At 52.8% G+C, this 23,499-nt stretch overlaps 1 protein-coding gene across 1 annotated transcript; it reads right to left on the bottom strand.

Moving 5' to 3' along the window:
• Nucleotides 1–847: 847 nt before the first annotated feature.
• TGME49_267030 (ribonuclease type III Dicer) lies at nt 848–22,902 on the bottom strand. Its single transcript, XM_018781451.1, has 17 exons — nt 21,119–22,902; nt 20,385–20,842; nt 14,722–19,715; nt 13,564–14,221; nt 12,691–13,071; nt 11,617–12,266; nt 10,555–11,096; nt 9,799–9,974; nt 8,829–8,890; nt 7,885–7,990; nt 7,616–7,726; nt 7,209–7,275; nt 4,208–6,498; nt 3,153–3,331; nt 1,875–2,757; nt 1,130–1,475; nt 848–1,073 (listed from the first exon to the last, which is right to left on the bottom strand). Exons 1-16 carry the CDS (start codon nt 22,758–22,760, stop codon nt 1,332–1,334), a joined length of 13,344 nt encoding a protein of 4,447 aa, XP_018636250.1. The 5' UTR covers nt 22,761–22,902; the 3' UTR covers nt 848–1,073; nt 1,130–1,331.
• Nucleotides 22,903–23,499: the final 597 nt, after the last annotated feature.

The following is a 23,499-nucleotide window of genomic DNA, read 5'->3' as shown; positions in this document are numbered from 1 at the left end:
AAGAATCGAGAGAAGAATCGAGAGAAGAAGAGAGAGAACGCTCGAGGCCAAGAGTCACCTGCGAGTCGAAACTGGATATGTTTGCATGTGACTGACAAGCGGACAGCAGTGTTTGCCTCTGAATATTATCTCCAGAAAACTCTTCGATGTCGACTTTTTTTCGAGATTCCCCCAAGACTTTATTTTATCCCTCAACTTCTGCTGACTAGCAGGCGAGTGTCTGAATCCTTGTAGCACGCGTCGCGGGAGAAGAAGAGAGAAGACAAAGGAAGAAAAAAAGCAACTCCACCGAAGAGACGCAGTCTCTCGAGCTCGTTTCTGCAGTTCCTTTTTCCTCCGCATTTTCTGCTCTCTGTCAATCAAAAAGGAAGCGAAAGCCTCTCAGCAGCCTCGCCGCGCACAGTCCTCTGCTGCATTCTAAGCAGAGACATCGAGGAAGTCTCCTTCGCGACTCATGCATTTCTAGAGTTCCATCGTGACCGCTGTAGCGATGCCCATGAAAATCTGGAAATATGCGGCACATACGTTTCCGTGTACTGAAAAAGCAGACTTTTCTAGAGCTGTCTAGAGCCATCACCGGCCTCGGCCGGTCTAGAAAGTTACTTCGCAGCGTTTCTTTTTCCGCAGCTGTGCCGCCTTTGCCGTGTACGACTTGTGTTTTTCCGATGCCTGCGTCGAGTCGAACCAGGTTGACTCTTGGCCGAGGGAAGCTTCAGCGAATACTTCGGCGAATGTGTTCTCCTGCACCATTTTCCCTCCACGGCGCGTCGACGACTTTTTGTGTCTCTTCTTGTCTCCGTTTCCTAGTGTCGGAAACAGCCCCTTTCCAGGCGGTATTCCTGGCACCGTTCTTTCTCACAGAAGTGCAAGAAGGGAGACACTGGAGCTTGACAAGAGTTCGATCTTTCGATCTTTGAAGAGGCGAAAGACACTGAAAATGACGACGCACGACGTCGTCGCTGGAAAGCCAGCGTTCCCCTTCGTCATACACATGGACATGCTCTAGAACATCTCCTGGAAACGCATGCATACCTCTTTTGCTGTGAAAGCGCCGACGCTCCGACAGGCATGCGCTGACGGAGACACACAGATCTCGTAGAAAAACGAAGTGATGACATTTGCAACATACCATTTTTCAACTGCTCGACTCGCGACAGGATTCGTTCACCTAACTCCGAGTCTCCTGCCTCTTGCTCGACACACTTAAAACGCCATGAAAAAATTGGAAAAACAGTTGTCGAAACGATGCCTCTTCGTCCTTGCTTCTCCCTCTTTCTCTCCTTCTCCGTCTTCTCCCCACGCTGCTTCTTGCCCCTCTTCTTCCGTCTCTTCTATTTTTCGTCTTCTTCTTCTTCTCCTCCTCCTGTGTCGAGGCCAGGATCTTCTGCTCCCGAACTGGAGACGACCTGCACCAAGAACTTCTCCACCTGCGCGGCGCAGCTTTCGAAGTCTCCCCGAATCGCCCGCCACACCGCCTGTGGAACAGGAACGAACGCAAGAGCCATGAAAAGCTGGCGGCCGAGCCGAGAAGAGCACGAAAACCGAAATCCAAAACGAAGGACACCGAGAGAAGACAACGACGCGCGACTTTCTCGGAGACTTGAGTCCGACCGAACTTAAGAGTGCCTATCCGGGGACTCACGTCACGGCAGATTGACGAGGGCGGCTCTATGGACTTTTTTGCATGTTGAAAAGTTTCCAACAGTCTGTCGACATCCGTCGGATCTGCAGTGGACGCGCTCGAAGTCCCCTCTCGACGGCGCGACGCGGCCGCTTGCCGATTCTCCCGAAAAAGAATGGAAAGAAAAGCCGACCAACACACGACAAAGAATGTCGAGAATCTGACAAGCAAACTGACGGACGCGTTGCCTTACCTGGACATCGTAACCTGCTGAAATAAAAGAGACAGCTCCCAAAGCCTCATAGACATCCGCTACGCTCTTGGTGTGTGCCCACGCTGAAGGCGTCCGCGCCTCGTTTCCTCTCCCTTCTTTTTCTTCCTTTTCTTCTTTTTCTCCTTTTCCGTCTTCTCTGTTTTCTGCCTTCCCCAGCGCTTCTTGTCCACGCACGGTCTTTCCTCCCTTTGGCCTCTCATCTCCGCCTTCCCTCCCTTCTCCGCTTTCTTCTTCTTCTTCGCTTTCTTCTTCTTCTCTGCTCTTCGCTCCCCCAGCGCGCAGCTCTTTCTCTGCGCATCCCTGCGCTGTTCTTCGGAGCCTCCTCGGAGCCTCTCTCCTTTTCTTCCAGATGAATTCTTCAGCGCAGACCTCGAAGTCTCTCGCAGCCTCCTGCGAGGCTACATCTCTCGCCAAGCCTCTGAGTTTTTCCATCGCACAAACGAAACAGACACACGAACATGTTGGTCCCCCTCTACAGCGACGGGAGATCCCCCCCAAATCATAAATAGGACCTCTCTCTTCCTCTTCTCCTCTCTCTTCTTCTTCTTCTTCTCTCTCTTCTTCTCTTTCTTCTTCTTCTCTCTCTTCTTTTCTTTCTTCTTCTTCTCTCTCTTCCTCTTCTGGTCTGCTCTCTCTTCCTGCTGGGGCGTCTGTCTCGTCCTCGCCTTCTCCCTGTTTTCCGGCGGTCGCGCTGCGTTTCCGATTCTTCCCCCCGCCCTTTGGCCTTCGTTCTCGAGGCGATTTTCGCGACGTCTCGCTGTCCTCCCTCGGGAGCGCAGCACAGCCACAGGGCTCAGCAGCGGCCGAAAGCCGTCGCTTGCAAATGAGGACTGTTGACGGATCGAGGCCCACAGCGTTGCATCTGACGAACAGAAGACATGTTTGCAGAGACACGCGTGGACTTGTGCCTGTTTTATCTAAATACCTCTTTCACAGATGCAGAGAAACTGCTCAGAAAGAAGCGAACGAGTCGCGCGGAGTCCACGACTTTCTCGTTTTCCCTGAAACTCGTCCGCGCACACACACATACCAGCCGCACTTGTACATATACAAACATATATACATATACACATACATATACACATATATATATATATCTACATATATGATTGCATATAAATGCATTTAGGGTATATATATTTGTATATGCATATACATGCATATATATATATATATATGTATGTACATATCTATGTGAGGACGATTATGTTTGTGTATGTGCATGTGTGCCGCTGAGTTTGGAAGCGAGTGTGTGACCTTCGGAGGAGTTTTCTGGCGAAGAACATGTTCGAGAGAAGAACGTTTTTCGCTTCGCTGAGTGGGCCTTCTCTGAAGTTGGGGAATCGCGAAAAAAGCCACTCAGTGACGAGGAGCCCAATGAGGGCGTCGCCGAGGAACTCGAGGCGCTCGTAGGTCTCTGGAAGGCCAGGCAGGATCTGCAAAGAACGCGACAGAACTCTCCACCGTTTCCAGTTCTTAGGCAGACGAGACAGAGAAACTGTCTTTCTGAGCATGCAAGAATTCGAGACACTCTTCGCACCAGCTGCAGTTTCTAGGAACGCGTTCCGCGAACAAGAGAGGGAACAAAGGCGACTCAGAGACAAGGGAAGACAAAGGAAACAGGAAGAGACGAAAAACGGCTGGCGGCAGGAAGAGAGAGGAGACAGAAAAGAGAGAAGATAGAGAGGAGACAGAAAAGAGAGGGGAGATAGAGAGGAGAGAGAAGAGAGAGAAGAGAGAGAAGAGAGAGAAGAGAGAGAAGAGAGAGAGCACGGGAGCAGACACGAAAGAGGTGGACGGTGGAGAACCAAGTCGGCGAAAAAAAAGCTGAACTGGAGAGGAGCAAAGCGCGACAGGGAAGCAGGAAAAGCTGTGGACCGGTTTCGTCCAGGGGGTGAGTGGAGACGGCCTCTGTGCAGACGCCCCACCAACAGACCTGTCTAGAACTTGAGGAGAACCACGGACAATGTATTCCCTACGGCACTGAAGAGAGGATTCGTTGGAGACGAGACAGAGAGAGACGAGCTCTTCGCGACGCCTCGTGGACTTGGCCAGCTAAGAGTGCTGAAGGTCAATCGCCTGCAGCCGAAAGCCTGTCCACGAACTTTGTTCGACGCGTCACGGAGAGGTCGCCGTTGCCACTCGGCCGTAGACGGGAGACAGGCGACGCGCGAGCAGCGACGAGAGAACAACACCAAAGATACAGCACTATCAAGACGCCCACCACAGACGAGAGAGGCTGTCCTGCATTTGTCAGCCGCAGCCGGCGATCACAGAAGGCTACACGGAGCTCTAAAAACTCTTCCGCTTACGACATCCCGATTCCTCGCCGCAGTCAGCAAACCTTTCAGAGGGAACTCGCGTTCTCGCCTCCCGCAGAAAGAAGACAGAGAAGACGAGGCGGGAGGTGAAGATGAAGAAGAGGAATAAGAGAGAGAAGAGGAAGAAGAAGAGAGAGAAGAGGCGAAACTGGTTGAAGACACGCAGGAGAGAGACCCCTCTGTCCGTCGGTTTGTTTGCGCTTTCCCTGTCCCTCCAGCATTGCCCTCTTTGCGGTGCAGACTCTGTTCGTTCTGTTCCTCCTCCTCGTTTTGCGTTCTTTCTGTCTTTTTCTTCTTCTCTACCCTTCCTTTCTCGCCGACTTTCTGTGCTCTTCTTTCCTCTCGAGTCGCGTTCCCTGCGCTGCTCCACATGCGCAAGACGCTCGCGTTGCTGGCACATCCTCGGACAGTCTCAGAGAGCAGGAGGAGACAGCGGCGAAGGTGGTCCCTGTCTCCGCTTGTCTCCAGGTTTGCGCGTTTTTTCCCTTCCTGAAGAGATGAGAGAAGACTTTGTCTAGGCCCTCGGTAGATGAGTTGAACTGAGTCCACTGCCATGACGCGGTCCAGATCGCCTCTGCCGCCGTCGGTGTCGTACCGCGAAAAAATCTTGCTCATCCATACCCTCTGAGACGCTTCTACGTCTCGCCTGCTTGGCTCTTCCCTCCAAACACCAGATTCTTCGTCCTCAATCTCGTCTTCTTCCTCCTCAATCTCGTCTTCTTCTTCTTCCTCAGTCTCGTCTTCTTCTTCTTCCTCAGTCTCGTCTTCTTCTTCCTCAGCCTCTTCGTCATCGTGTGAGAGCCCGTTGTGCGGAGTTCTCTGCCGGTTTGTTGCTCGGGAGAGGAGAAGGAAAGTTTCCGACATGTGCGGGAGACGAGCGAGAGCGCGCAGGTCTTCTGTCTGTTTCGCGAGGCGGTCCGGAAGCAACATCCAGGCATCTCGGTTTATGTCTTTTGCGCTACAGGGGAATGCGTTCTCCTCTTTGTGTCTGTCTTCTCCGAGGTCGGAAACAGAAACGCCTCTGTCTCTTCTGCGCAGTGCCTCCTCGAGACAGTCGACCAGAAGCGCCTTCCAGTGCTCCAGCGTCTCCTTTTCTTGACGATCTGGGACTTCTCTCTGCTCTCCAGCGCCATCGGGCGCGAGTGCGACGCCTTCGTGAGATAAACGGTCCTCTTCGCTCTCCTCCCTTTCCTTCAGTTTGTTGTCTCTTTCGCCTGTTTCTCTCCTGCCCTTTTCGCGCTCGACCTCTTCATCAAAAAGGAGAACTGCGTTGTTCACTGCACTCGGAAGAAGAAGGTAAGCGTCGAAAAAAGCTGCGGCCGCCATGCACCCTGAGCTAGACCCCACGACAGCCTGTTCCTCTCTTTCTTCTGTTGTCTCTTTGTCGAGGCCTCTGTGTCGCATTTCTCTGGGTCTTCGGTGGACTGCCTGCCTCTTGTCAACTCTCCCTTCTGTTTCCTTTTTCGAGACGTTCTCGCCGACGTCTCGTCCCCGTCCTTCCCTCTCCTTCTCCCTCCGCTCCCCCTCTCTCTCGTTCTCCTCTGTTCCGCCTCGTTTCTCTGTCGCTTCTCTGTCCTCTGTCTTGCCCGTCGTCTCCTTTCCCCCGCTTCGTTTTCCTGGCTGGGCGCCGAAGAGCGCGCTGTCCGCATTCGACAGATACACCGCGCCGAGGAGAGCCTCGATGACGTCGGCCTGCGCCTTCTCAGAGACAGGTTGCTCTCGGAGGTCGAGGAGAGATTTCTTGTGACTGACGAATGGAAAATTCACCAAGTATGCCTGGAGCCGGAAACGACGCATGGCAAAGCGAAGGTAATCGTTCGCGACGTAGTGCTGTCGCAGCCTCGACAGCACTCCCTCGTCGACGCCCCCGAAAAAACGCCCTGCCTCTTCTTGCGTAAGCAAAGAAAACAAAAACTTCCACCTTGCTTCTTCTTCCTCCCCCTCTTCTTCTTGTTCTTCTCTCTCTCCTCCTGTTTCTTTGCTCTCTGGTTCTTCTCCTTGTTCTTCCACTTCTTCTGCGGCTTCTGCGTCTCCCGGCTCCCCCGACTCCAGCGCTGTCTCTTCCTTCTCTGTCTCTTTTCGCTCCGCGTCCGCGCGGGACTCTGCTGGCTTTCCTCCGTGAACGTGGAAGAAGAGGTAGCAGGAGACGACGAACTTCAAAACTGCGTCCCCCAGAAACTCCAAGCGCTGACCATGCCAATCGACGCCGGCCGCGTCCACCGCGCCGACCTGGCGACTTTGAGGAGCTGTCAGAGCTCGAGACACAAGCCGGAAATCCAGTTCTGGAGAGGAAACAAAAGGGAAGAGACGACCACAAGGGAAGAAAACACATGCACAAACCCGTTCAAAGAAGTTGTCATCTCTCTCTCTTCTCTCTTCTCTCTTCTCTCTCCCTTCTCTCTTCTCTCTCTCTTCTCTCTTCTCTCTCCCTTCTCTCTTCTCTCTCTCTTCTCTCTTCTCCTTTCTCTCTCTTCTCTCTTCTCTCTTCTCCTTTCTCTCTCTTCTCTCTCTCTTCTCTCGTCTTTCTTCTCTCTCTCTCTTCTCTCTTCACTCTCTTTACAATCACACATCCTTATCCACATAAATGTACATATACGCACGTCACAGAGATGCACGTGCATGCATATCCACACATACAAATATACATATATATATATATATATTTATGTATATTTATGCATATGTGTGTATGTATATGTTTATATATGTATTTATGTATATTTACGTATATACATGTATATATATGTATTTATGTATATTTATGCATATATATGTATATATATGTATATATATACTGTCTGAACGGAGGAGGCAAGACCGAATTGTATCGAACTCTGCACGCGCGTGTCTCTAGACATATTTGCGAGATCTTCTTGTCTTCTCTCGTTCTGCCGCACTCTGATGCGGATGTCATGCATGACTATACCAAGAGGAGGCGATATGTTCTCTTCAGCAGTGAAGAGAAAAGGACGCATTTCTTGTCTCAGCCGACGGACGAGGTCGCAGTGTTTGCCCTGTACCTCCAGCTGGTAGAGAATCGCGGGCATCCACGAAATTTCCTAAGTACGAAAGAGAAACGAAACATCGAGAATCAAGAATGACCGGAGGAAGTACTAGAGAGTAGATCGAAGAGGGTACAGTCTAGAAGAGAAGAAGAGCTGAATCTGGAACACTACAGAGTTGAATCACACAGCTTTCTATCCTCTCGCACCCTGCCTCTATACCATTTGTCTTGTGCCTGTCTTCTTCCTGTGTGAATCTGCAGGCGGCTTCTCTCCCCTGTCTCTCTACAACATGGCGGAGACTGTTTCTGTATTCTCCTCGCTCTGCGCGTTCGTCTGCGCTTTCGCGTTTCCCCCATTTTCTCGCGACTGTCCTTCCTATGTTGCATGCGCTTGCCTGGAACATCGGCTCCGAGATGGGCAGAAGGTGGGCAAACTGAGGGGCGTGGAGGCCAGCGAACTCGTCGCCGTCCACCACGCGCTCTCGAGAGAAGAGCTGGCGGGCACCCTGAAAACGCAGAGAGAAATCCAGGGAAAACGAATGAGGAACGAGACGAAGAAACAGAGAGAAAGGGAGAAGAGAGAGATAAAGAACGGGAAGGCGCTTCTCCCTTCCTGAAATTCCGTTTTTCCTTCTTCTTTGTCTTTTCTCTCTTGGTCTCTCACCTGTCTCCGTTTGACGCCTTGAACGAGGAAGCAGTTTCCTTGGGGGCCCCGTTGAGAGTCGGGATGAGGCTCTGCGAGGCGCTGCTTGAAACGACTCAAGTAGACTCTGAAGAAAACAATTGTCCACTCAGAAAACCAGCTGTCGTCGAGAAGCGAACGGACTCTGCTTCTTCATCGAAGCGATCGGAGGCGAAGAGAAAGATGCGCCTCCTCTCCGCAGACGCGAGAGGGAATTTTCGGTAGTCCCATCTCGAGAGCCGAGACAGAAGAGTGAATAGTCAAAGAGCGAGAAAGACAAAGAACTCTCCATGCACAGAGGTCCCCATGCGTCTTTACTTATGGAATCAAACAAACAGTTAACTGTGTCTGCAGACATTCGAATACATTCACAGACGTTTATATGTACAAGAATACCTCTCTCTATGTTCACATCCATTTGCTAGAATGCGCACATCTATGTTGATATGGATATTGAATGCCTCCACGTAGGCTTCTACACACAAATCCATGTATTTATACATATAAATATATGTATTTATATTTGCATATAAATATATATATATATATATATATACATATACATATGCATATATGTATATATGTGTATATATATGCATATGCATATATTTACACGCAATTTAGTGCATTTTTATTTGCTTGTATGTGCATTTTCGAATGCGTTTCGTTATGTTTTTTCGCGCCGCGCGGATGCGACTACGCCTGAGGAGAAGGCAGGACGGGGGCCGAATGGAAGAAGAAGGCTTTCGCGCGTCAGCTCGGTCGTCGATTGTCATCTGTCAGTGAAAGAGGCCGAACGGCTATGTGTGCTCTGTCGGAGCTAAGACGAAAAACGGTCTTTTCATTTTCACTGCGAGGTTCTAGGGAATTCCTGTCTCCTCAACAACAGCCATCCTGCCTTTGAAAAATTTCGGAACTCTGCTCACCGACAGAGCGTTCCGAGGGTGAAGCCGGCGTCGCTGTTGATCACCACATTGCGAGGCGTGAGCTGGAAGAAAAAACACAAGTCGCAGAAAACCAAAGCAATTCACAAAAAATCGCAAAAAATCCAAGCGAACTACTGAAAATGAAAAAGGACCCCCCACTGTCTCTGCTTTCTTCGACCGCGGCTCCGCAAAAGAAACTTTCTCACCCGCCTCGCGAGAAAGCAGACGAAAGCGACGCGAGACTCGGAAGCTTCAAGACTTCTCGGGAGAAGAGAAATACAAACAACGCGGCAAACGCGAAATACACTCCCCGTCACTCGCTGTACGAAGACAGTCCTCTCTCTTCATAAAGACGCATACACAAAAACTTACATGCACATATGCCTGTCTCTACATCGATATACTCCCACAACACCGTATATATACATATATATACATATATATATTTACATATACATATATATATTTACATATACATATATATATTTACATATACATATATATACATACATATACATATATATATGTATAGATCTGAATATGCAAGAGGACACTCACATAATCATAAACACACCTACGCACCTGAGTATACACACATAACTCGAACGACGATAAATGAATAGAAACAGAAATATATGCAGATACACAGACGAATACGCCTGTAAGCATATTCTGACATTAACTATCCAATCAGAACTACCCACACACACATATATATATATATATATGTATGTAAGTATGTATGTATGCATGTAAGTATGTATGTAAGTATGTATGCATGTAAGTATGTATGCATGTAAGTATGTAAGTATATGTATGCATGACGTATACATATACATGTATGTACATCAATGTAGGGGTCATCTTCATGTGTGTGGATGAAGACATCTTTGTGTTTTTTTATGCATTTTGAACCGCTTCTGCTCGCAAGTGGCGTCCGTGTCTTATTCCTTGGCATTTCTCAACTGACATTGCGGTGAATGGTTTGAAGCCTGTAGAACCGGAAAGACCTTCCGAATTGATGCGTCATCCTCAGGGCGACAGGCTCAAAGCCCCGCGAGCGCAAATGATAAAAAATCTCCATTCCTTCTTCTCTGAGCGCCTCTTTCACGGAAAGCGCATTTTCATTTCTCTGTTGAAAAAACGCTGAAGAACAACGCATCGAGAAAGAAATGATGACCTCGCGCGCAATATCTTTATATATATATATATATACATATATATAAAAGTATATATCAACATTTGCATATGCACGCATGTGCATAGGTGTACCTGCACATAAGGCTCCCTGTACCGAGATAAAGAGCTAATTCGCTTGCACGAATTGCATCGAAATCTCCATAGATCTACCTATCCATCTATATGTATCTATTTATCTATCTATATCTATCTGTCAATCAATATCTATCTGTCTAACGACATGCGGTGAATGTTGTACTATGAATAAGGTGAGCATTTGTCGCCAGCGGGCGTCGCGACATAAGGAGGCAACGCGGTGAGAAGATGTTGGCTTCCTCATCATGCCTGCTTCTAGTCGAGGAAAAAGAGGAAGTTCAGCTCTTTTGGAGGATGTAAATATGCTGAGAGTGACCGTCTCCACCTTGTCGTTCTTGCATTTCTCGTCCCTTCCGCTCTCCGCATTCCTCTCCTTTCTCTTCCATCATCTCCTTTTTCTTCCATCATCTGCTTCTTCTCCTTCCACTCCTTCCTCTTTGATTGTACCTACTCAGGAGCTTCTGTTCCTCTGTCGTCCACGCGTTGGCCGCGTCGTCACCACGAGAAAAAATGCTTCCCTTGTAGCTCTGGAGCCTTCGAAAGAACTGTTCTTCTTTCGAAAAGAGTCCATCTTCTTTCGTCGCTCCTTTCTCTCCGTCTTCTTCTCGTCTCTCGCCGTCCGCTTCCCCCCGTTCTCCCTTTTCGCTCCCTGGAGTTCGCTTTTCTTTTGTGTCTTTCGCGCTCTCGCTCTCGCGGTCCGAGCTGGGCAGCGTTCCCAGCAGGGACCTGGGCCAGTTGAAAGCTCCGTTTTCTTCCGCCGCATCTCCTTCGTTCTGTTCCTTTCTTGCGCTTCGACGCTCGGCTTTCTGCAGAGACCTTCCACCCCCGTAGTCGAGTTTCCTCGCGCTGTTGCCCGGGCAGAAGAGACGCGCAACCGCAGAGAGAGAAGGGAGACAGTGAAGACTCTCCACGGCGCCGCGTAGGAGACGGCGGTCGTGCTGCAGCATCAGAGAAGGCGGACAGGTGCCGGCTTCCAGAAAGCCGCTGCTCCGACTGCAAAGAAAACAAAGGGAAACTGCGTGCAACATGAAAAAGAAATACCAAAATCGAATGGACCGCCACTCCTTCGGTGCAAACACAGAGACAGATACACGAAAAAAGGGGACCCACACACACTTGCATGTGTACCAGTGCATGCACATGCCAACAGTTCGGTGCACACATATACATACATATTTATATATATATATATATATGTATACATATATGTAAATGCATATATGTATTACATGCACATACGCATATGTCTAGAACAAGTAAACATATATATATATATATATATTTAGAGACACATATGAGTGAATACACACATATATAAGCATATATATATATATATATATATATGTATATGTATATATATATATATATATGCTTATGTGGATGCATATGTGTGAAAAATGCATGTCTGGATTATGTAGCTACAGTGTCGGACAGGAGAGCGCGTAACAGAGGGCTCAGCTGCTGTGTGGGCAGAACGCTTCTCGTGGAGAGACAGGAAGAGAAGAAGGCGGACCGTTGGCCGCTGCGTAGAAAGAGTCGCAGACTGGCGAGTCTGTGAATGAAGTCGAGATCTACGCTTTTCGCATCCAGAGGCGAGAGTGGCGCCAGGAGGAAAAATGGAAACATGACTCGCTGCAAGTCCACGACGCCCGCCTTCGCAAGGCTGCTGCAGGCCTCCACCATCTGCCTCTTCAGCTGCTCCGCCGAAGTCGAAGGAGAAGAAGAAGACAGAGAAGAAGAACGAGGAGAAGAAGAACGAGGAGAAGAAGGAGGAGACTGCGAGTGCAGAGTAGATTCTGTTGACTCTTCGGCCTCTTCGGCAGCGAGAGAGAGGAGAGAGAGGAGAGAGAAGAGAGACGGCGGCAGCGCAAAGAGGGAGAGCGCGTGAGAAGGGAGGAGACGCGATGCAGACGCGCAGGCGGGGAGCGGCAGAGAGACGAAACGAGATCGCGGTTCGCCATCTCCTCCTAGACAAGACGCGGAGGCAGAGGCTGAGGCGGGAGAGGAGAGAGACGAAGATGAGGGAACTGTACGGAAAGGGAAGCGACGAAAGGGGAGAGCAGAGAGAAACTGAAGAACAGTGAGAAGGAGAGAATTGCATGTGCCGTTCGGAGAGAAGTTGGAGAGTTGGAGGAGGCGAAAGAGGTGGATGTGAGTGAAGCGCTGAAAGCAAACGACATCGCGAGGCGTATTCAGGAGGTCAGGAAACCGCCAAGGCGTCGGAACGTTGGAGCCTCCCCGGCCTCGGAAGCGAGCGAAAAAACAGCATCTGCATAAAGTAACAAGGAGAAACACCACCACGAGGACCGTTCTGTTCACAGAGAGACGGTAGTTCGTCGGTTCTTCAATAGCCCTGTGGCGGTCCCCTTGTCTCCGTCGTTTACTCCGAACGCGCACAAGCTGTTTCATCGGTGCTGATCCTTCTTTCCTAGGCGCGGCGGCGACCTGCGGCCTCACTGACTTCGCTGTCTGTGTCTTCTCAGTATGTTCACTCGGAGTTTTTATCCTTTGCGAGGTCGAGAGAGGTCGAAGGAGGGCGTCGCCTGTCGTCCGTTCTCTTCTTTTCTCTGTGGCGGTAAACACTCACCAAGAGAACCTTCTCCACATACTCCGTTGGGAGGTCAATGAACATCGTCTTCGCTGGCTTTTCAACTTCCACTCTCATCAAACCTGGAACGTCTTCTTCATCTCCTTCTTCTTCTCCGTCTTCTTCCCCTTCTTCTTCTCCTTCTTCTTCTCCTTCTTCTTCTTCTCCTTCTTCATCCCCTTCTTCTCCCTCTTCGTCTGCTTCTTGCTCAGTCCATGCGTTTGAGCCTTTCTCTGCTTTGCTGGCGCGCAAAGAGAAAGAAGTCCTTCCGGTTCGCGGCCTCCTCCCCCTGTGGAGCGCCGCCTTCTCGGAGGCCTCTGGGTGGAGAGCGTGGAAGGCGACGGTGGCCGGAATGGGATGCGCGAGCAGCAGACAGAGTGGCTGCATGCAAGTGGGGCGGCAGAGAAAACGAGCATGCTAAAGACGTCAATTCCAATGCAAAGAAACGTCCGACTGCCATGTTTTTGATGGAACAAAGATGACTGGGGCCTTTGAAATCTGTCTGGGCACTACGAAGAAGCACCGAGCTGAGAGCAGAACTGTTCGTTGAAAGCTGGAAAAGTAGAGCATGGCTGCGGAGTGGAACACAGCAAGCAGATGCTGAAGAACGTTCGAGAAAAAGTAAACGCCCTGGACCGCGGTAGACACAAACGTCTCCTTTTTCCTTCTCGTTTCCATGAGCCGTGGTTCTCCATGTTTCGCGACATCTCCTGACAGTCTGTCTGTTATCTCTTTTTCTTCTTGGCGACTCGACTAATTCTCTTCTGTCTCTCGTCTCTCTTCGTCTTCCTCATCCACCCTCCTCTCTTCTCCCTTTTCTCGCCTTCCTGCCGCCGCATACACCTTCACTTCGTTCTTCGAGATTCGCTTTACCTGCAGGACGCTGTCCGGTCCGCGGCGACCCTCAACGACAGCGTCGATGCGCGACCGTATCAACTCGAGGATTTCTCTTCGCTGTCTGTTCTTCTCTTCCTCTTGCCAACTCCACTTTTTCTCTTCTTCTTCTTCCTCTTCTTCCTCTTCTTCTTCTTCCTCTTCTTCTTCTTCTTCCTCTTCTTCTTCTTCTTTTTCAGCTCTGCATTTCTCGTCTTCTTTGCACTGGTCATGTTTCCCGTCTCCTCCTTCCCGTTCTCGCTTCTCAAAGCATGCTTCTCGCTGCCGTCTGTTTCCTGTCCACCAGAGTCCGTCCTCGTCTCCTTCTCCGTCTCCTGCGTCCGGTTCGATTTGTTCCTTTTCTTTCGCCTTTTCCTGGCGCCTCCGCGAGGCGCCGTCGAGCGCCAGGTCAGCCGCCTGCAGCGGCGCCTCTGCGTCTGCAAAGATTCTCCAGAGACCGCAGAAACCTCCACTTTCGTAGAGCGGAGACGGGAGAAAGCCGCGGGACTCCGCCAGCTTCTTCAGGACTCGCCTTCTTCTTCTTCGTTGCTTCTCGTTCGGCTCCCAGAGACGCTCCAGAGCAGCCTCGCGAGCGGTCAGGGGAGTGCACCACACCCTGTGAAGAAACAGGCGAGTGACGCCCGGCGGCGGAGCGGGACTGCGACAGACAGAGAGACAGAAACCTGCTGAACTCAAAGTCCAGCACTGGTCTCTTCGCAGCCGGCTCCACGCTGGCCGCATGCCTCGAACGGCTTGCCTCCTGCTTCGAAGCAAAACTAACGTAGACAGTCAATGACATCCATCGAAGACTCCGTGGACAACCCAGGCAACGCCAGCAAGAGAACAGCGAAACAGAAATGCACCTCTCTCCTTATCCGCATCCACCTCTAAAACTTGAACAGAGACATGCACCACTGACTGCGTCACACACCTTCCTATCTCTTCTACATTCTATGTGTATATGTATATGTATAGATGTATATATATATATATATATATATAAGTAGAGCGCGGTTTGAAGCAGTGAGCAGAGATTCGGAGGCAGAGATCAGCGAAGTATCGATGGGGAAGAAGGAAGAGGACGGCGCAAGTTATTCCGACTCTGAGTGAGAAGTTGAGAACTCCTTCTGGAGCTTCTCTCGAGACAAAGAGACCTACGTTCGTGTCTTCTCGCGGTGTGTCTCCGACTTTGCATTCGACGTAGACGTTTCATCTTTCTTCCCTGTTCCCGAGGGAAGTCTCTTTAGCTGGTCCCCTTCCTCTTCCTTCCTTCCTTCTTCTGCGTTTTCTTCAACTTCTTGCGCCCCCGCGTCTCCTTCTATTGTTCCTTCTTTGTGGTCTCTGCTTCTCCTCCTTTCCTCGTTCGAGCCGCTCACCGCCTCCTCGGCTCTGGCTGCTTCTTCTCGCGTCTTGGCGCTCGTGTGGAGTGTCTCCTCGCTGTCTCCGTGGCGGTCGCCGGAGGCCCTGCGGGCGTTTCGCCAAGAGCGCGGCGGGAGGAGACAGGCTGGCAGCTCTCTCCAGAGCAGGTCTACGGCGCCCACACCGCCGCAGTTCTCTCGCCTTCGCCTCTCTTTCTCGTCTCGGAGATCCTTCTCCACAGAGTCCCGGTCTCTGCATCTGAGGAACGAGTCGACGACGCCCTCTTGGACAAGGCGCCGAAGGACGCGAACCGCGAGGACGCCGGCGGCGGCGCTTGCGCGAGTCGGCGCCGAACCTGTGGGCGAAAACTCGATCGAGAACGGCGGGAGAGGCGACGAACGAAAGCCTTGCAGAGAAGGAACTGACAAAATCCACTTGCCGTCCTGCGTGGAAAGCAAGCGTAGTGCTGACGGTGTCCTCTGTCTCCGAGTCTCACAGAGGTCCGAGACACGACGCATCCCGGAAGAAGAGAGAGAAGAAGAAGAGGGAGCATTTGAACAACAAGTCCCCAACGCCTTCTCTCTCCCTGTCCGCAGCTCTGCGTTCCCTCGCTCCCTTTCCTCTCTTCCTTCGTCTTCTGTGTCTTCTGCCCATCTGCCTTCTTCTCCTCTTTCGTCTGCTCCTCTCTCGGTGCGTTCGTCGGTCTTCCCCGCGGTACATGCGTCGACGATTTCTCTCAAGAGAGCTGGGGCAAAGGAGCTGTGGACCATCGCGCCGGTGTGCGTGAGGAGGAGGTCGTCGAGGCTGCAAACTTTTCGCATGCAGCGAAACGGCCCAAGCAGGCCGAACCGCTCTGTCGCCTCGACGTCTGCGGCAAGGGCCGCCACCTTCGCTTCGCAAAGCTGGAGTCGCGCCAGCTCGAAGTTGACACTTGGAGACACCGCCTGCAAGTAGCAAGCTGCTCCACCCGCAGCAGAGAAGCCCTGCGCAGCGAAGGCCGGCGTCGTCGGCGCCTCTCCAGTCCGCGAGCGAAGCGAAACAGAGAAAGGAGCAGACAGAGAAGACAAGGAAACAGCAAGCGAAGACACAGACTGCAGGGAGAGAAGCAGACTGGGAGAAGAGACAGTGCAGTCCGGAGTCTGCGACTGAAGAGAAGAAGAGAAAGGAAAGAAGGAAGAGGAGGAAGGGAAGGAAGAGGAGAAAGGCAGCGAGGCGTCGGGCCAGGAGGCGCCGCAAGGTCCAGAGTCTGGGCAGAGGACGACGAATTCGGCAGGTTTCTTCCGCGCTCGGCCTTTCGCTTGGACGAAGCGAACGAGAGAAGAAGGCATGTCCATCTGCACGACGAGATTGCATGCAGGTACGTCGATTCCCTCCTCCAACACTGAAGTCGAAACTAAGAGCTGCAGAGGAGCTCCCCACCCTAAGCGACGCATGAGTCGCCACACTCCTTTGCCTCCATCTCCCCAAGAGGCAGAAGACGAGGCAGAAGACGAGGCAGAAGACGAGGCAGAAGAAGAGAGAGAAGAAGAGAGAGAAGACGAGGCAGAAGAAGAGAGAGAAGAAGCGAGAGAAGGCGAGTGGCTCTGAGGAGTGGTGCTGGGTCTGTGTTTTTGCGCGTTGAGTTTCTGTGTTTTTTTCTCGAGTTTTCCCCAGACTGTGTGCATGGCGCGAAGACGGTCAAGGCAACTGCTTCGGCCTTGAGAGGCCTTGCCGATTCCAAAGAGCCAAGAGGCGCCTTGCGAGGCAAGCGAAGAGCTGCAGATCCAGTCGACGAAGACGAGGCGTCGCGCGGTGAGAAATTCGCAAACCAGCCATGCATCGACGCGGCGACGACAAAAGACGAGGCCGCACTTGGGGACGCCTCCGAAGGCGACGTCCGGCGACGCAGGCGATCGAGAGGCCGCCGGAAACCGAGAAGAAAGAGACATCGAGGAAGGCGCAGAACTTAAGGCAGAGGGAGAAACACAGGAGGGAGAAGAAGAGAAGGAAGGAACGGGTGTCCGTACACCGCTCTTCTTGGGACTGGGGCTGCATTCCCTGTCTCCTTTGCTGCTTGCTTTGATCCTCAGTCCACTTCGAGTTGCCTCTCCCCCGTCCTCAGTTCGCCGTTCCTCCTCGTCTCCAGGTCTGCCTGCTCGCTTGTCTGGACCGCTTCCACGCTTGTCGTCGGCGACGGAGCCTTCGCGCCGCTGCGTCTGCGCCTGCGCCTGCGCTCTGCCGAAGGAGTCTCGGAGAACCTGGTCGAGGCGCAGAAGTTTGTCTGAGAAGAGCGAGCAGGCGAGCACTTGTGGAAGACTCCCAGTTCTCTCTGCTCCAGAAACTCCGCCTTCGAGAGCAGCGACGTCTGCCAGGCACACATGCGCGAGGTCGCGAGAGCGACACAGCTGCATGGTCAGCTGCAGACTCGAGTGCGAGCACGCAGTCGAAAGCGCCTTGGAGAAAAGGAAAAAGAATCCGAAAAACAGGCGACGCAGCAGACGCTCGACCGGCTGACCACCCACAGGGTCCAGCGAAGAGAGCGAAGAAGAAGAGAGCGAAGAACCATGCTGGAGATCAAGATCGGAGGAGAGAGGTCGTCGAAATGGAAAGGAAATCCAGAGTGGGATCTCTGCAAGAGTCGACTTAATGCGGTCTCGGTCGCCTCGAGTTCGATTTCCCTCTTCGCTCCTTCCAGCCTTCGTCCGTTGATTTTCACCTGCGAAACGCACTCGCTTCTGACTCTCTTTCCCTCTCCCCGAGTTGTCTGTCTCGTCTTCTTTCTCGCTTTCCTCGCACTCTGCGCCTTCGCAGTCTCGCCTGCTGCGGCGCGTCTGCGCGCGCGATCGCTCCTCCGTCGCGGCGCCGAGTCGCGCCTGCCAGGCCTCCAAGTCTGCCTCGACTTTCTCCTTGAGTCGCCACACGCTCCAGAAACCGAGCTCGCTCTGAACGTGGAGAAGGTGACGGCGGAAGTTCTCCCAGTTTCGCTGAGCGCGCTGCTTGGTGAGCGGCGCCAGGTGCTGCCAAAGGCGTCTCATCACCCGAACGTTCAGTCTCGCGTCTGCCGCCCCCCGAACCTCCGCGAGAAACGAAGACCGCAGCGAAGCTGGTACACGAGAAGGAGCAGCAGACGAACAGAGCGCAGAGGTGGAGAAAGCCGCGGAAGCGGAAGAACAAGAAGAAGAAGGCGCGAGAGGCGGCGCAGCAGGAGAAGAAGAAAGGGGAGGAGAACACGAAGGAAAACTTGAGGAAGAAGGAGACGGATGGGAAGCACAAGGAGACCCGCAGTCTGTCTTGAGGATCCTGTGCATAGTTTCTTGACGCGCTTCTTCGGCCGGTGTTGTCTCGTGAGGATGGTGCCGCTCTTCGTTGGCCTCTCGTCCTTCTTTGAGGCGAGTCACTTCCAGGTAGAAGAAGGTTGAACAGATGTCAAGAACCTCCTGAAGAAGAAGAGAAAAGTTGGTGTGCCGTCCGCGTGCTTCGCGCTCGACGAAATGTCGAAAGGCTGCGACTTCACTCCCATTCCACCTCACGGCGTCTTCTCTCCCTTCGCTTCTCTTCCCTTCTAGTCCGTCACAGTTCACCTGTCCATTCTTTGCCTTCGCTTCCTTTTCCTTCGCTTTCTTCTCATCGAGCTCCTCTTCTTCGGTCTCTCGCTCCTTTGTGCCAGTTGGTTTTGTGGACGTGGATCGCGTCGGTGGGTCTCCTCTCTCTGTTCCTTCTCTGCGAGGCAACCTGTCTTTCCTTTGCTCTCTGTCTCCGTTTGACACTGCCGAAACGCCGCCTGTCGGCTCTCGTGAGCCTCTGAGTGTTCCTGGGGGTGGCTGCCATGCCGCGACTCTCCACTGCTGTCTTCCCGCCTCCACTCTCGGCGTCGTCAAGCGATCGAGAATCAGCAATTCATGGTCGTAGTAGAAGGGTGAAGGCGCCAGCTGATAGCGAACGGTCTTCAACGCACACCCTGTGAAGGTCTCTTCGTCTCCTTCCGTCGTCTCCATCGTCCTCAGTCGCTTGTCCCCACCCAGGTGATCCTGCCGCGTCTCTCCGCTGCCTCGCCGCGCGTTCCCCCTCGCCTCGTTCGCCGCCGAGCGCTCAGACTCTTCCTCGACGGCCTCGCGTATCTCGCGGCCTCCCGCAGCCGTGAGGCGCACCCCCATGACTCCTCGCTGTTGTTCGCCCTGTCTCTGCGCGTCTGGTTGGCCTTGGCTCCAGTTTCGAATTCCAGGCGCGCTCTCGGTGTCGGCCTTCACAATGCGCGCCTGGAAGATGGTCTCAAGAGACCGCATGGCTCGCTTAAGCTCGCTTTCGAGGTCGAAAAAGCCGAGTTTGCCGTCGGGGACGGGAGACGCGGTGAGGCCGAGAATCCTGGGTTTCGCCTCCTCTTGACACAAGTGGAGAAACACCCGCAGAATCGTCGCGTAGGCGCCCAGGCTTCTCAAAGGTCGACCGACGGTGTGAGCCTCGTCGAAGATCAAGAGTCCAATGCGGTCGATGCGGAGCAAACCGCGACAGGCGAGGTTTCGAAATTTGTCGGGCGTCATGACAAACACCCTTGGCCAGCAAACAGCTTGATGTTCGACTTCAGAGACATCCTGTTCATTCTCGTCCTCTTCTCTCTCGCCTTCTCTGTTTCCGCTCCGTTCTCCCTCGCTGTCCTCGAGAGACGCAGCTTGCGCATTTGCTTCTTCGTTCGATGGCTCCGCGAAGCTCTCGCGAAGCAGCGCCGCGCGCTGCGAGTCGACGAAGCGGTAGGGTGCGAGGAGGCGCCCAGTGTGGAAGCGTCGCAGGTCGAAGGCGGCATGAGGCGCCGCCGGCAGCTGCAGAGCTCAGAGCAGAGGAGGACAGGGAGAGGCGTGATGGGAAGAGGCGAGGAAAGGAAAAGGAGAGCACGAAGAAGAAGAGAGAAAACGAGAGAGATAAGAGGAGGAGAAGACGAGAGAGAGAAAAAAAGAAGCAAGAAGGGAGGCAAAGGAACGAGGGAGCGACGGGGAGAAGAAGAGAAAGAAACGAGGAAGATGGAAGGAGAGAAGGAGAACAGAGGAAGAGGGAGACTGGGAGAGAGAAGGCGAAAGAGAGGGGAAGGAGAGAGAGAGAGAGGAGCGTTAAGGATCACACAGAGAACGGGAAGAGATGGGGATGAGAAATGCAAGACAGGAGACGTCTTCAGCGAGACAACGCAGTTGTATTCGTCTGGAGCTGGTCGCCGGAGAAACAGAGAGTCGCGATTTCTCATGAGAGCATTTTCTTTCACGATCTGAGTCATCACACGTTCCTCTGTTTCGTTTCAAGAGGCGTTTCTTGTGTGCAGATTCCCTGTGTGTCTCTTTTCGAGTTGCCGTCTGTCGCGTTGTCAAAGCGAAAGAAGAAACGCTGAGATTTTGCTGGAGAGAAGACGACTTTCCACGAGCAAGGGGTTGCGGTATAGATGGGCGCATGCAAAAGCGCCTGACTGCCTTGCGCCTCGAAGCCTCCAGATGCTGTCTCACCCGCTGCAAGTCGAGCAGTGCGGCTTTGTACTCCGAGAGAGCCGAGTAGAAGGCTGCCCAGTACTTCGGATGCGACCAGTCGACTCTGAGAACAGAGCGGAAGTAGGCGCGCTCCCCGTCGTCGTCGTCACGACTCGCGACGCGTCCTCTCGTGCTGCGTTCCTTCTCGAGAACTCCTGGAAGACGCACAGCGAGGCGGCCGCGAGACGCCTCGGCGCCTGCCGGGTCTCGCAAGAGCGAGAGAACGGCCGAGATCGCCCGGTGCTGCTGCCGCGCGAGCTGCGTCGTCGGAGCGAGGAATATGACGAGTTTGTCGGCGACGAAGACGTTCGCGAGCCATGTGTGAACTACCATCGCCGCCACCAACGTCTTTCCTGTCCCCGTGGGCAACGCCACAACCGTATTCTCCAACGTCGCGCGTCGATACACCCGGTACTGATACGGCCATGCCTGGAGCTCTGAAGGAGAAGAAACAGACAGGCTAAAAACGCGAGCAGGAAGAGAACGAAGAGAGCAAGAAAGAGAAAAGCAGAGCGCGAACATGAGCGAGGCGAAGAAGACCTCAGAAAGCGCGGCACGCGAGAGGCGAGAGAGGGCCGCGACAGAGAAACATCCGAGACAAGAGACGGAATCACCTGCTTGAAATACACCCTCCTAACTGTGTCGTCCAGAGGCGTCCATGAGGCTCGGTTTCGGGAAACACAGAGAACAGGAAACAGCCTACGGAGTCTTACGTCCTCTCGTATCTCGATCTGAGTAGGTTTCTTCCTCTAAAGGGAGGACGGCGTCACAGGTTTTCAGAACTCTGTGGCCTCGGTTCCCAGATTCTCTGGCGCCCGCCTGCCACCAGCAATAAGCGACGTGAGGACTTTTTGTCTCTTGTTCGCACTTTGACTCTGTTTTTCTCTCCGCGCCTCGCCGCCTCGGGTCTCGGTCACTTCCTTCTTCCCTGGTTCGTCCACGCGTTTCTTCTTCGAATTCAATCTGCAGCAGAGTTCCTGCCTCTTCTCTCTCGTCTCTCGCGAGTCGCTCCTCTCCCAGTCTTCTTTCGTCTCCTCCTCGGTTCTGCTCGGCTGGGTGTGTGCTTTGTTGGCCTTGCGGGCCTTGCTCTCTTTCGACGTCTTCCAATTCGTCTCCATCGCTTCTTCCTTCTCCGCCTTCCTCCCATGGGTCGGCGGGCGTCTCCGTCCACCAAGACCTTTCCTCGAGCGTCTCGCGCGCTCCGTCTCCCCGGCGACGCGAGCTTTCTTCTTCTTCTTTTTCGTCCTCTTCGCACATTCCAGTTTCCGAGTGGCGGCCGTCCTCTTCGCCTCTTCCTGCTCGTGTCTCCGAGAGAGGCGCCGACGTTCGCGCGCCGAACGCCCGCACTGCTCGCAGAACAGTCGCCTCCTCTCTCCGACGCGCCGCTGCGCGGTCGTCGACCCCCGCCGCGCCGCGGCCTCCCGCGTACTGTTCTTGAAAGGGGAGCACATTCTGTGAGTCGTACGGAGAGAGGACAGTTGGAGAGCCTCCAGAGAAGCCGCAGCAAGCAACGGACGCAGACGCAGAGGTCCGAGAGGCCAACAGGAGGCTCAGGCAGCCTCGGTGCGCTGCCTTCTCCTCTTCTCCCAGCTGGTGCACTTGCGCGAACAGCGCGTCTCGAAGGGCGCTGAACTCGGGAGAGGACGCGAAGGAAACAAACGGAGACCGGCACGAACAAGTCACAGAGGAAAGACAGGAAGAAGAAGACAGAGAAGAAGAAGAAGAAGAAGACAGAGAAGAAGAAGAGAGAGAAGAAGAAGAAGAGAGAGAAGAAGAAGAGAGAGAAGAAGAAGAGAGAGAAGAAGAAGAGAGAGAAGAAGAAGAAGACAGAGAAGAAGAAGACAGAGAAGAAGAAGAGAGAGAAGAAGAAGAGAGAGAAGAAGAAGAAGACAGAGAAGAAGAACCGCAAGCCACCACTGGGCGGTTGGCGAGCTTCACTGTTCTGTCGCCTTCCCTCTGTAGTGTCGCGTCTCTCGTTTCTGGATCCGTCGTTTTTTCTCTCGCAGATACTTCCTCGCGAAGCAGCAAAGATGCAGCGGAAGGCGCGAGCGCCTGGAGGAGAAGCGGCAGGAGGCGCGCGCGTCGTTCTGCTGAATGCGGGAGGAACGCATGGTGCCCAGGCCTGCCTGCCTCCGCTGGTCCTGACTCCTCGGCGCTGTGCAAAGCGAATTGTCTCGACGGAAAAAGGGCAGACGAAGAAGAGGAACAGGAGAAAGCAGACGAATCAACGGGAGAGCAGGGAGAAGGCTCTCGAGGAGGGCGGTCAGAGGGATGGAAACGCGACGAAGACGAAATGTCCGAGTTGCCTCGTGTGGCGCCGCCGCGGGGCGGGGAACATCTTCCAGCTGATTGCATGCTCGCAAGTAAAAGCCGTTCACAGAATGTTATTCAGTGTGTTTTTTTTTCTCACTCCTTCCTGCTCTGAAAAGGGATTCTCTCCTCTTCGCTTCTCGCTCTTGTCCTCCGGATCGCTTCCTGTGCTTCCTCACCTTCTTCGTCGCTAGATCCTCGGTTTCTCCCGCTGCCTCCCCTCGAAGCAGCCTCTCAGCGGGCCATTCTACACGAGCGGAACAGGCAGCGCTTTCTCGACACAAGCCTCTTCCCTGAAGGGGGAAGGCTCTCTTCCGCGAAAAGAAGTGAACCGCTTAAAACGCGGCAAAAACAGCCACACCAGAATTCTATACACAGACACAGTATGCACACACATACAGGAATACATATATATATATATATATAAGTATAAATATATATAAATATATAAATATAAATAGATAAATATAAATATATATAAATAAATATATCAATATATCAATATATAAATAAATATAAAGATATATAAATATATATAAATAAATATATATATGTGTGTGCATATGTACATATATGTAAGTGTTCATGCGAACATGTGTGTATGCATTTTTGTGTGTGGTTCTGTGGCTAGAGCTCTGCAGGCAGAGGGAGGATGAAGTTGTTGAGTGCGTTATTTTCTCGCAAAGAAGTTCTCTGCGGATCAGACTGGCTTGTCTCCCGTCAAGAAAAGTTTGGCAGACAGAACTGCGTCGCCTGATGGACGCTCGACGCGGGGGAGAGAGCG

The sequence above is a fragment of the Toxoplasma gondii genome, chromosome IX (genome assembly GCF_000006565.2).
Source record: "Toxoplasma gondii ME49 chromosome IX, whole genome shotgun sequence".
Classification (NCBI taxonomy): domain Eukaryota; phylum Apicomplexa; class Conoidasida; order Eucoccidiorida; family Sarcocystidae; genus Toxoplasma; species Toxoplasma gondii.
Note: the sequence above shows the minus strand (reverse complement) of the source record. Positions and strands in the feature narration are given on the sequence as shown.